The 13,499-nt window shown below is 39.8% G+C and overlaps 2 protein-coding genes across 2 annotated transcripts; one reads left to right on the top strand and one right to left on the bottom strand.

The window, feature by feature from the left end:
• Positions 1 to 1,379: 1,379 nt before the first annotated feature.
• LOC106632238 (actin-binding Rho-activating protein-like) lies at positions 1,380 to 2,859 on the top strand. The gene is made up of 2 exons (XM_014312088.2): positions 1,380 to 1,586; positions 1,877 to 2,859. The coding sequence occupies exon 2, from the start codon at positions 1,957 to 1,959 to the stop codon at positions 2,416 to 2,418; it is 462 nt and encodes a 153-aa protein (XP_014167563.1). The 5' UTR covers positions 1,380 to 1,586; positions 1,877 to 1,956; the 3' UTR covers positions 2,419 to 2,859.
• Positions 2,860 to 6,904: 4,045 nt separating this feature from the next.
• On the bottom strand, positions 6,905 to 13,196 carry HINT3 (histidine triad nucleotide binding protein 3). The gene is made up of 4 exons (XM_031066700.1): positions 13,062 to 13,196; positions 11,740 to 11,809; positions 10,792 to 10,918; positions 6,905 to 8,619 (listed from the first exon to the last, which is right to left on the bottom strand). Exons 1-4 carry the CDS (start codon positions 13,102 to 13,104, stop codon positions 8,572 to 8,574), a joined length of 288 nt encoding a protein of 95 aa, XP_030922560.1. The 5' UTR covers positions 13,105 to 13,196; the 3' UTR covers positions 6,905 to 8,571.
• Positions 13,197 to 13,499: the final 303 nt, after the last annotated feature.

The following is a 13,499-nucleotide window of genomic DNA, read 5'->3' as shown; positions in this document are numbered from 1 at the left end:
TGTTCTCTCAAGGTGAATACCTGTTTTTCACTGATACTGTTTCCTACAGAAGACTTCAACAAAAGCCCTGGGTTTTTTCTTGCTTTTGACTTGAGGATCCATGCATAATCTCTGGCAGTGTATACATGTTGCTCTACTTAGTTTGAAAGTGAATGTACATTACTAAGATTTACAGAGTATTTGATTTTCACATAAAAACAAAATGCTTTTCAGATGCTGTGTTTGGAAACAGGACATACATTCCTGTAATGCCACTGAGGAGAATCAAGCAGTTTGTTAGTGGGATGTGGGGAGTCATCTTAAAAACATTACATAACTCTTTACTCTTCTAGGGAGGAAAAGGAAGGAAATTTACACTTTTTAGCCTTCAGGGGAATTCTATATACACAAAGTGTAATTATTCAACTTGAAATTTATCCAGGAAGCTAGAATTAACCACCTTCCTCTCACAAAAAATATGTAATAAAAAGTAGTAATATACAACAATAATGAGATTCAATTTTAAAGTGAGAGACCATGAATGAAAAGCCATTATTTCATGTATGCTGTTGCTTATCATTCCCAATTCCCTTCTCTGGCGATTCTGTTGCCTCTCTGTGCTCACCTCGTGCACTCTTCTAGACCCAGAGACAACACAAGTGTTTTTTGACTGATCTGGAGGTTCTGCTGGGGAATTTAAGGAATCCTGTCCCTGTTCGTGGGTTCACGTGCAACAGCACCAACATATGTATGTGGGCAAATGCCTATGAAAACTTACTTTTAAAACAACAATAGTTTCAAAATACAGAAATACCCAATCTGTAATTCAGCTGTTAAACTGTCCGAATTTGAATTTCTGCCTATTAAAATCCAGCACTGATCCTGTGTTTTAACTTCAAATGTCGGTAGAAGTATCAGCTCTACTTAAGTGCTACCTGGAAACTCCGGCTTGCGTATTTCGACAGGTGAACGATACGACCCAGCAAAGACATGGCTATATCATGTCAGATCTCGGTAGGGATATAAAAGTCTGTCTCTAATTCACCCGAATGACCCCGTCCCGCACAGCCAGTCCGTGCTGCAGGCGCATGGAATGCCGCAGGTGGCGGGCAGCCCGCAGCGTACCGGGAGCGGAGAGGCGCTCGCTGCTGCCCTGCCGCCCGCGGGCTGCAGCCGGCGGCCATGGCCGTGCAGCACGGCCTTTTAAGGGAGAACAATCTATTCTGCCTTTGTTTTCCTCACTAAATAGGGTGCTGCGGACAGAGACGCGCTCGCCAACTGGACTTTTGCTTCTCCTTGCAGTGCCTGATGAGGAAAATCCCCCTGCTCCCACCATGTATTGGCGTTTCGGCTCCAGATAATATTCTCTGTGCATAATAACTAACGCGGTCTGAGGGAACCTTGTCGGCACGGCGTGAATTCGTCCACCTTTAATCAGCGTTCAGGCGGAGAGCGGCTTCCCACCCCTGTGCCTGGGTTGGTGCTGCCGCTCGGGAATGGTTTGCTCTCGCCGCAGCTCAGCCAGCACTGCATCAGATTGCTTGGGAAGTCAGCGGGGCTGCCGGGTACCAGGATAAAGTTCTTGGAAAGGCGTCATTGCAAGAGGAGTGAGTACTGCACTGTGTGTTGCACGGAGGCTGCGGGGTTTGTTCGGTAACTGCGGGATCGGTGGAGCACCGAATGATCTTGTAAACGTAATTTACAAGATTACAATGCCCTGTGTTCTTAAATTACTTCTGAATTTCACTTGAATCACTTTTACTTTCTTCATTGCTGTAGAATTATGAGTAGATATAAAATCTTCAGATACTTAGCCTCTTTTTCAGCAGCCTTGCCTCTCACTCGGGCAAAACTCTTCCAAAAAATATCAGGCTGATTTGTTGTTTTTCCTTCACAGCTGACAGTGCGCACAGGAACCACAGTTACAGCCAGTCACTGATTCCTTTCCTGCTTGAGTGCCATAAAACTTTTCCAGAAATGGAAGGAGAAAAAGGGCAAAGTGCTAAAGCTACCAGTGCAGTGGGTGACCTGAGGAAAAGTTGGCAGACCTGGGCAGAGGATCACATTGAGTATCAGAGGAAGAATCCTTTCAGTAGCGATGATAGGCTTGCGTCTAAACCTGCGCATACTCACAGAGGAGATCCTACCTACGGGAGACCCCCTGAAGGCTCCCGGACAGAGCAGAGAGGGAGAGATGCTCACTCACATGTGGGTAGGGAAGTAGAAGAGCTGTGCTTGATCATCAGAAGAACTGGAGAGGTGGGAGAAGATGGACACGTGAGAGTGACATTTGGGCAACTGTTTGAAACATATGTGACTATTTCCAATAAAGTAGTGGGAATCTTGTTAAGAGCCAGAAAACACGGTCTGGTTCATTTTGAAGGTGAAATGCTTTGGCAAGGAAAAGATGATGATGTGGTCATCACTTTACTACAATAAGGCTTTGTCCTGGAAGGAACATTGCTGCATGGTTCCATTTGGAAAAACATATCTAGATACCATCTTCACAGGTTTTGGTTACAGAATTTCAGCTACCTACTGGGACACAAGCAGGAGAGGAGAGGCAAGAAGGATATTTTTGTAAAAATGGTAGAGATTTGGACAGAAATTGCAGATTATGAGCTACTCCATCACGTTGACATTGGATTGTCCTTATTATCATCTACTAGCAAGTATATGAGAGTTCTTCAAATAACTGTGCTGGCCTACTGCTTTTAGGTTACTAAAAGTATAAACTACTAACTTGCTATCCTACACTACTGTTTCCTACAGGTTGTGAAATACTGTGTGGGAGGATGGGATTTGTAAAACGTGGAATTGAAAACTCTTGTGAGAATTCATATACTTCTTCAAACAAAGAGCCTGCTACATAGCATTTAGGTTCAATCTCACATGGTTAAACTGAATAAATGAAAGTTTTTTTCATGCAGTAGATAGAAATTCCCAAGCTTACAAAAATATCACAGCAAGGATACTTGATGGTTCTTAAATTAGTTGCATCTTGCTTAGATTTTGGACAGCTGCACTGGTTTTGGTATTTAATAGTCCAATCTTACAATCATATCTTCTCCAAACCTTCTGTGTCTCTTGTTCTTTTTGTTTTCTATCTCACATCATTTTTTTCCTGTTCTTCTAACGCTTCAGAAATCCACAAGGCTCTGCAGCCTTTTCCGTGAATTCAGCTATAACCCCTTCAGAGAAGATAGGGTGCCACAAGTAAAGATGCAAAAGTCAGCAGAAACCCTGTACTGGGGCACCTGTGCATTCATAAGGGAAAAAAAGCCTCTTCTTTCACCAAAATGTAGCAATGTTTTTTACAAGAGGAGAGTAGAGATACTGTAGTGCTAAATGCATAAATGAAAGTATAGCAGCAGTCCCATACCTCATTTACCTGCTTTCAGAGCATAGTTGTGAGCTCTTCAGAAAGAAGAATAAAGAATTGGTTATATAACATAGTTGTAATAGTGCTATGAAAAATAATCGGGAGCTGTATTTACAATAGTTCCCACCAATAAAACTGCCTAATTAGAAATCTAAAATTCAGTTTTTTAGCAGTGCAAATAGAAGCTTCTGTGTGGTGTTAACTACACTACTTGATGGGTCTTTAAAGTAAGATACCGTTCTTGCATCAAAACGATATTAAAATTTAATATAAATTAGGAATTTGATAAAAGTGATGTGTAATTTTATGCTATTTATATAAAAGAGCTTCTGTTGCAAAAAGCTTAAAAGAATGGGGTTTTGTTTTGATGTTTTCATCCAATGGGGATTTGCACCAAACTAAGTATTTGGGTGAGGATTTCATTATTTTCCTGACTCCTTTTTTCTTTTTCTGGTGAAAGGACAATGAAAAGAGGGAAAAAATGAATAAATTAATGTGCTGAAATAAGTATATCTGGGGAACAGGGCAGTCAGATGCAGGTGGAGAATGGGTTTTAATCACCACATAATTTTAGCACATTGGAAAAGGGTGAATATGTGCTGCAGCAGGCACTGTTGGTGTGCTCCCTTAGCTTTTAAACCTACTGCTTCTTTCTAAACAGATCTACATCTTGCCGCTGAAAAAGAAGTAGATGTAGTTTGTGATCTTAACATACTTAAAATGTTCTTTTTGAAAAAGCATTTTTTGCCAAATGACGTGAGCACAACCTCATTTTTCAGCTCCTATTAGAGGAAGTCTTTACATGCATTCCGATTTCAACACAAATTAAACTTTTTATAGTGCAGCTATGGAATGAGTTTTGTTTAATTCTAACAATTCTGAAATCCACTGAGTTCTGCTGTAGTGTTAGTTCACAACTTGCAGGAAGTAGCATCAGGCACTTCAAGTGTCATCAGCTGACTAATGGGATGCCACTATAAGGAAAAATAATACATTGCTGGATATTTTGTACAAATAATTCATTGCAAGACACACATGTGAGGCAGCATGTAGCCTGAGCACTGTAAGATGCAAGTCCAGCTCACATAAATTTACTACATTTTAATTAAGGCTGGCTCAAATAATTGAATATCAGCAATCTAGGCTGTCACTGCCATATAAGTGGTAGATGCTTGAGCACATCTACAAACACTTTTTAAGTACACCTCTGATCAAAACAGAAGCAGAGCAAACCCTTAATGACATGGTCTTACCTACTTTGTAAGCGACTAAAAAAAGCTTGCTCTATTATTATATTTTTAATAGAACCAAGGATTACTATATAACAAAACTGTTATTTATAGAGGGATTTTTTTAAACAATTACAGAGCCAACCTGCCAGCTTCAGATGAGCATTCTGGAAAACGTGACTGAAATCTTTCTGTGTGCCCATGCAATGATTATAAACACTGAGCTGCCAAACTGGCTCAGCACACAGGTTGACAAATCCAGTCTTGTGCTTCCAGCAATAGCCATCATTTCAAAAAAAGACTAAAAGATAGATAATAGAACTGGTCAGCTTGCCTACTGGTACACTCTAGAATAAAAAATTACTCCTGAAGCCTGTTTAGTCATGAATGTATTATATCTAATGCACATGACTCAGTTCAGCTACAAGTTTTACAAAATTATGCTTCATCTGTGATTAGATAAACATCTACAGATGAAATAGGAATTTAAACTTTTCAACATGCAACTTGTTTTTTTTCCAGCAGGCTCCCATTAGAGTAAACCAAACAGAATTTATGACATTGTTTTTACAAAAATTGTAGCATGTAAGGGGTTTTAATATTACAGATTATTTGGAGTAGTAAATAAACCCCAACCTTTTTAAAAGGTGTTCTTGCCCTAATAAGCATCTTTTAGCTGTTTAAATCTCTCCTAAACTTCACTTTGTGACAGATTACCTCAGTGGTCTTTGCCCTCCTTCCACTTGAAGTCTGTAAACTCTGCATCTGTTTTGGACTGTATATCATATACAGATTATCTGTGGTTTGTTTTGTCAAACACTGAAGGCACTGTCACCATTTCAATAAATGTTGCACATTAGTTTGAAATGGCAAGAGTTTTTATGCAGCATTTAATTGTTTACAAGTTTCTCAAATTTCAAAAACAATTTTTGCTGGTTTGCTCTCATTCTCCTACTTTTATTTACAACTCACACTTAAAAAGACTTTGGAATGGTCTGAGACGTTATTACCAATTTAAGCACAATTTCTTTTTATTTTTAACAGCATGTTATGTGTATCTGCTTCATCCTTTCAGCATAAAAGCATTATTCCCTGGGTTCGTGTTAGGTTGGGAGTTTATGTAAGACAATTGAGAAAACAGTACAAATAAAGCTTTGTCATTCCGAAACATGAGGTCAAAAAAGCAGCTTTTCTCAAGACTGCTAATACTGGATCAAAGAGCAGAGCCAGCAGCAGTGGCTAAACAACTTTCCTTTGCTTCTTCAGGCTCTTTGGAAGGAGCTGCTGAGTTCATGCTCCTTATTGATCTTTGCTCCTTAGAGAGCTCTACAGATGAATTTGGAAGTTTTAAAATTTCTAAAAGCTTCTACAGAAGACAGTGACAAAGTTAATAGGATCTGCCCACTGTCTCTTCCAGGGACTAGCCAGTAATTCAGTAGCATATTGGAAGTATTAGGTTAGGTTTTTCAGAAAGTATTTCTTCACCTAATTAAAACAATTATCTTCAGAGTCCAAGAATGCTTGTCAATGCAGAAGGAAAACAGAACACAGCTCTGTGCTGAAAAACACTAACGAGAGGCTGAGCATTCCTCTCAGTAATTAATGTGCCTCTGTTTAATGCTTTGCTGTTTCAGCTGTTCAGATGTCTGTCTGTTTTTGTCAGGGAACATGGGATATCCCCATCTTTCTCATCAGCAAAACTCTGGAAATGACATTATACCCAGATTTTTACCTTTTCAGTCTTGTCATTAGTGGAGCCATTCTCCAAATTTAAGACATAAAAGTTGGCCTTTGTGCTTTCATATACATTTGGCAACATAGAGAGTCTGGCTGGGATGGAGTAACTTCCTTCAGAGCATCCCAGGTTTGGGTGTGACTGGAAGTGCTGGTAACACAGCAGTTCTGGTGATTGCTGAGCAGTGCATGGACAATGTTAGGGCTTTCTTTCTCCTGCTCTGCCCCCCTGCCCTTCAGTGGGCAAAAAGCTTAGAGAGAGCACAACCTGCACACCTGACACAGACTGGACAGCAGAGATATTCCATTACATATAATGTCTGGAATAAAAGCTGAAGTGAGGACTTTTTTTTGGGGTGTGGGGGCTGTTGCTATTGGCCGGCCTATGGGAGGTCATGAGTGATTACCTTTGCTTCTTTTCTTCCTCTTTCCTTCACATATTAAACTATCTTTATCTCAACCCATGAGTTTTTTAATTTTGTTCTTTCTGTTCTCCCACCCCACTGGGTTAAGGGATGAAGAGTGAGCAAAGAGCTATATGGGGTCAACCCTCAGAGTCAGCTATTCCATTGCACTGGAAAATCATCCCAAGATTAGCATTTATTAATCCTTTTTGACAACAGTTCACGTTGATATTTTAAATATTACATGTCACAGTTCAGTACAGTTACATAAATTGCAGATCAGAACACATACATATTAACTCTTGAAAGTCATTAATATACAGGTATTTCACTAAGTCAGGAGCCAGCTCAAACCTCTTCATCTATTGCACAGTCAAAGTTCAGTGGCTTTAAGTCACACTTTTCCTACCAAATGTAATAAATTAAAACCCTAAATGGCTGCAAATAACATGCAAGTGCCCACTAATACATATAACAAGACATTAGGAAGAAGATCTTACAGACAGAGATGTGCAAACTCTGCCAGGAAAAAATGCAGTTCTTCAGAAGGGTGTGGACTCTCTGAAGTACTGTAAGAATATTACAACACATTGTATCACTAAGGCAACAGGTGCTGGATCCATGGAAAACACAGACTATTATGTTCAGGGAAGTTTGCAGGTGCAAGAGATGTTCTCACCTCAGCTTCATCTGAATGCATCAGGTAAGGGCACTTGGTTAGCTCGGCACCAAGACAACCTCTGTGAACAGAGAAAATCCACTCCATGTGTTCCAGAGTTTTAACTTGCCTAACAGTCTGCCTTATTATGGTACTGAAAAACAAGTGCTAGCATTCCTGATTAGAGTCATGCTGCAAAGGCAAATGTTCAACAGGTTCCTTAAGCAACTTGGCATGTTCCGATTTTGGGCTGAGTCCCTGCTATCCCAAAGTCAAATCACATTGCTCTTATGTAAGTCTGCCACACACACACATTGCATTTCAGACCGGCTTCTCTTATGACTTCATTTGGAATCCAAATTTGGCCAAGGCATTAGTAATCTGCAAGGGACTTGCAGTGAAAATAAGACTAGAAAATCTGGACTTTTTTATCTACTGCCATGCAGAAGAACAGTATTTTAAATCCATTCTTTTGAACTCTTCACATTCTTTGTAAACATATAGTAATTTCAAATATTGTGCACATAAGGGTCTATTTACACATAAACTATATCCTATGTTTGGGCATTTGGGATAAACTATATCCCAGCATTGGGCACATATTGTATTCCCGTTTAATGTGTCACTGTGATGCAAACAAGTCAGGTAACATTGAAATAGTTTTGCACCAAAAAGTCAGTACTGTACTTTCAGCAACATACCTTCTCATCACTAGGCATAAGTAACATATCATACAAATGCAGGTGGGAACAAATGCTTGAAATGTTACCTGCAGTCCCAGAACAATGCATCTTGAAAATGAAAGCTTGATTCCGCAGCAAATGCTCCCTTTGGTACCATTCATATGCTGTTAGTTGTAACTCACTGCCTCGCTTGCAATACATTCTGCTGCTACACTTTGCCTTTTAATAGGAAGAGTTCTCTGCCTGGGTGCATGTGTATGTGTATTATGTATGGACCTACACAATTAAATTAAAATTTTAACTAAAATACATCATGCTATTGCCAGGGAAGTATACAAACTGACATATCCAAATGGAAGAATTAGGTTAGCAGCTACAAATTCTGCGTGTATTTCCTCATAAGGAACTAAAGCTTTTTTTATCCTGGGATATTATTGGCAACATCAAACTGTGCAACCTTAAATCAGAGCTCAAAGACCAAACTGGCTGACAACACAAGCTTTCAGCTGGCAGCATTTTCAGTTTGCAGTCTCTCGATCAGTTGTTCAGCCTACAAAAGAGAGAAAGCAATACATTAACTACACGGTGGGCCTTCATTTTACTGAAAATTCCATTTCAAAAATAGTGACGTGAACAGAGAATTTGCTTTTCACTTTTACAGATTTAAGTGTATAGGAGAAGCAGAATACACCAATTCCTTTCAACAGTAGATTCACAGTTTCCAATAAACACTCATGAGGTGATCATGATGTGGAGGTCAGAGGAGGTTTGAGCAAATGAACAGTAGATCTGTTAAAGCACTGTGACTGCAGAGACCTCAGCAGTGCTCAGAGCAACCCAGTGGTGAGAGCTGGGATTCTCTGTGAGCCTCTCCAGAACTGTGTGCACCACCAGCCACGAACGCTGCTGAGGGACAGAGGGCATTCAAGTGTGTGCTCCTGTCTCGAGCTACCACCTCATCCTTTGGTCACATCCCTGCACCAACACAGACTTTTGTCATCATACACAGCTATTTATGCATCATGGGCAGAACGGGGGCAGCTGTACTTTGTACACATAACAGCATCAGCTCACAGAGCCCTCAGGAAGGCTCAGGGCAGGAGAAAGTCTACCAACAAGCAGGCCAGACTGGGCACACGGAGGCCAACAGGGGCACTTCTGAAACAGATCAGTTTAATGTCAGTTTTTGCTTTTTTTGCCAGTCCTACTGAATTAATCCTTTAATTTGACCTAGTGCTTGAGGCTTTATCTCCAAAGGAACTACATTAAGGTGAAAAGCTCAAGTTTTTTAAATGCAGACGATAAAAATGCAATCAGATACTTCAGGTAGGAGCAACTCAACAGGAGTTCAGTAATTACTGCAGTTTATTTAAAAATAAAGCTACATAAAGCATGCAGCAACTGAAAATTATATTATCTGAATCCTGTTTTGCATTCTTAAACAAGTACCACATTCAGGATGCTATAATGTGAAAAAAAAAACAAAAACAAAAAAAAACCAGAACCACCACCAACCAAGAACATTTTCCAACATGACAGCAGGGCAAAATACCAAAATGCATCCATACTGGATAACCAGACTTGTTAGGGATCTGCCTGAACTAATCCAAGATAATAAGCAGTAAAACAACACAGCTATATATATTTCAGGGACAAATATTTCTGAGATACTCAATAACACAGCAGACACACCTGCGTTTTTTGAGCTAGGAGTAAACTTCAGCAAGGTCCCACCATAAAGAAGCTGTATTTCTTCTCTTTAAGTGAGAAGCTGTCTATATTCTTTAGATGAGACCTTTTTCAGCAACTTTGATTTGGGGATGTGCAATGATACTAGGGTGCTACAGTTACCTTGCAAGGACAGGTGCTTTGCTGTATCAAAGCAATGAGAGTGAGGTTTAGGTCTCTAGAAAGAGATTTTCAAAGTGCTTTAGTCAGTGTCAGTTCAGTCTCATTGCTAACCTCTACTGACATAAATCAGTACCAACAATGTTTTTGTAAAGCAGGCACTAGGTTTAGTCTAAAAATGACAAGATGAGAAAAAGCACATGAAGTGATAAATGCAATCATTAGGTAGATATGTCTTCACCTACACAGGATTAACCAGGTTCTGTGCAAAACAATCCACCACATTTGAATATAGCCCTTTATAGTAAAACCCAAATATTTACAAAGTGTCACAGAAGCACATCACAGAGCCTGAGCCTTAGGCAACATCCAGAACCTCTGAACTGTTTGCTGTTACTTATTAGCACTCTATTGTTGTCATCTTATTGCAAAAGTCCCATACCTTCTTGGGGAATCTCTCATGGGCAACTCCTTACAGCACAGCCAACAAACTCCAGCTCCCTTCTTGACCAGCTAACCCACTCTTTTATAGCATTCATCCTCATTGGACACAGCTGTGGCCTGTTAAGGGCAGGCCTGTTGCTAATCTTTGATAATTAGTGCAGCTGCAACTCCTCAGGGGTGAGATTACCTTCTGCACTACCTTTATTTTCTTACATTCTATCCCCCCACACTCTGTCCCTTAATGTTTATAAGCAAAAACATTAAGTTTTTAACCTTTATTTTTTCTCAGTTAATACAAAATATTCATAACTGAGAATTAAAGCAAGCACAAAAGTAATTGGTCAGAGAATTTTTGGACACAGTTAAAAGGTTAGAAAGACATGGCTCACAACTGAAAACCTATGGCAAAGCTCACCTGCCTTACACTTACCGTGATAAACCAGTAGGAATTGATTCTGTAGTAGATCCTGGATAAGAACCCCAGCTGGCTGGCTGGGGCCAGGACGTGCAGATGCAAGTGGGCTATGGAGCAGAATGGTGGCCGGTGAAAACCCATTCTTCAGAAAAGGAGAAGTACAAGATAGTGGTGATGTTAATTCAGGAAGAAGTTAATTCAGGAACAAATCCATCACAGTAATTTACCTGCAATTCATTGCAGGTTATTTACCATAATCCACAAAACTAACAACTCATTGCAATTTTGATGTACATAGAAGCAAGAACAAAAACATGCCCTTTCATTATACTGCAAAAAGCTCTTCAAAAGTTCATTCATCTCCTCCTTCACATCTCTGTATTTAAGACACATTTTTAAAAGAAGAAGTTAAAAGAAAAAGTATCTTAAATGTATCCTACCTAGTTTTCAGCTCGAAAGCCAACTATCAATTTTCATCATCAAGAGCCAGCTGCCTACTTCTCTACAGTGCTCAAATTATGTTACAGTTTATTTCAGCTATCAAAGGCCTTAAACTGAAGGGTCCAGCACCAAAATCCAGTGAATTCTGGTATGACTGAAACACAGTGTGGTGTCCTGCTTCAATAGCCAAAGTTTACCTCTCTTCTGGCATCTTAGGATTTACAGCATATATGCAGCACATAATGAGCAGCCTCTTTGGTAAGTTGTTTGAAGCGCCCTCCCAACACTCCAAGATGTGTTCAAGAAAGAATCTCAGAGCTGGAACCCAATTTATGCCAGAACTTTATCGGAAAAAAAGCTTATATTCAGTGCCAGCAGATTTTAATTGAGATTTTATGCAATAAGTGAAATGTAGACTTGATTTCTTCCATAAATCACAGTACAGGTTCTGCCACCATCTCTAAAGTAACATTCTGAAAAGTAAAGAACACACTCAATAGATGGAAGGTATTTATTACATACCTTACATCATTCAAGTCACTAAAATTATTCTTCTGGAGAACAGCTTTTCCCACTTCCATCATTCTCTTCACTATTAAAACACAAATAAATTTCATTTTAAAAAGGTATTATTCAGAATATTAACTTCAAAAGACTAACCTACACTGAGATCACAGACATGGGTTTTTCAAAATATAAACACTGTGACTACTCCAAGACAAAGAAAATAAAATTAAGAGAGTGTGTGCAATGATTTACTTGAAAACTGCCACTGATACCAACTTCCACACCTGCAATGCTTTCCAGTGTGGTATTATTTTAAGAACTTTGGCCAAAGCCATGCTATCACCACACCCTTATTAAAAAACCCAACAAGTACTGATTGGTCAGAATGATGACTTTACACTAATTCCAGTGTTGTATCTCTGCACAGCTACAGGACTTTGATCTCCAGAACCTGTGGAGCCTGGAGTACGTTTTAGAGACGGTACATAAATTTAAATTAAATTGTCAGTATTTCTTATTACTAGCACACAGTTTCATTATCACTGAAACATGTAGTAACCCCAATAAAAAAAAATCAAGGCAGAAGTCAGAGGAATTGCTTTGACGCCAAACACATACAGAAGTTTTATTCTCTGGAGAAAACCACCCTATGTTTACAAGAGAAAAACAGCAATGCAAGATTTGCAAAATGCAATTGTAACTATTTTCTTGCATCACCTGTGGTGATGCATTCCCTAAGGTGGAATTTCTTCATGGCTGCAGTTTCTTCTGTTACTCAACACACTTAGCTAGCCATATCTTGTGAAACAAATTCCAGGACAATGTCCTCTTAAGAGAAAAAAAAAAACAAAATAAGCCTAGCAACAATAAATAATGGCTTCAACATTTCAGAATTTTATATTTTCATAATTTTTTAAAATTAATTGAAACACCATCTCCCTTTTTCATCTGTCATTCCCTTTTTTCCTGACAAATAATGCAGCACTTATCTAAAAGTATACACGTTATAAAATTCTTCTGTAAGCTTTCAGAATTGCATACGCACATCTAAGAAAAGGCAGTGAAGCAGCACACAAATGCTTTGAAAATAAAGCTGTACTTCCAACAAAGTGCAGAAGCATCTATACTCCATGCAAACAGCAATGTTTTTCCAGAACTGTACAAAAAAAGTGCCATTCTAGACCAGCACATAGAAGTTCCCAGAAAGTCCCTATCTACACTCACTCACATCAGCTATTTCCACGTTTACAAATGGTGTCCAAACTTGTAATTTACTCAACAACCCCCTATTTCAGAAACGATTTTCCTTGAGTTTAAGCACGCACTTGCAGCCTTACCTAGAGGTATGTGCTCTGTCTTCAGTGTTTTGCAGTTTCCCATGTGCTTCACGGGCACCACCAGGTAGTGGTGGGGGGCACTAGGTTTTATATCCCTAAAACAGACAAGGTCTTCATCCTAAAAAGGGATGCAAACTTTTTAAAATGGATTAGGACGAGGATACGGGCACAGAGTAGGTAACAATGTCTATATCCCCCATATGGATGCGATACCAAATGTCATAGTTGACGCGACCAGCAACAGAAGCTGAGGGTATTTCGGAGGCAGCCTCCAGGCACGGTGCGCGTCCGCTGCTGACCTTCGGCAGCCAGCATTCCTCGGCACCAGCTTTGAGGCTGCCGGCTGCTGGGCCAGCACTTTCGGAAGGCTTTAAGGCGCTTTCCGTGCCAGCGATGCTTCCCCTCTGCCCATGCCGGCGCTGAGGGCCCTCAGAGCCG

Source organism: Geospiza fortis, unplaced genomic scaffold, assembly GCF_000277835.1.
Source record: "Geospiza fortis unplaced genomic scaffold, GeoFor_1.0 scaffold98, whole genome shotgun sequence".
NCBI lineage: Eukaryota > Metazoa > Chordata > Aves > Passeriformes > Thraupidae > Geospiza > Geospiza fortis.
The sequence above is the reverse complement of the archived record's forward strand: the minus strand, read 5'-3'. Positions and strand labels throughout refer to the sequence as shown.

What these genes read in the sequence shown, in the direction of transcription:
- LOC106632238 (XM_014312088.2), top strand. Translation starts at nt 1,957, where the DNA reads ATGGAAGGAGAAAAAGGGCAAAGTGCTAAAGCTACCAGTGCAGTGGGT.
- HINT3 (XM_031066700.1), bottom strand. Translation starts at nt 13,104, where the DNA reads ATGGGAAACTGCAAAACACTGAAGACAGAGCACATACCTCTAG. An exon ending in AGTGACTTGAATGATGTAAG is followed by an intron (nt 10,919 to 11,739) that starts GTATGTAATAAA and finishes CCTTTTCTGAAG; the next exon opens with AATGGGTTTTCACCGGCCAC. An exon ending in ATTCCTACTGGTTTATCACG is followed by an intron (nt 8,620 to 10,791) that starts GTAAGTGTAAGG and finishes TCTCTTTTGTAG; the next exon opens with GCTGAACAACTGATCGAGAG.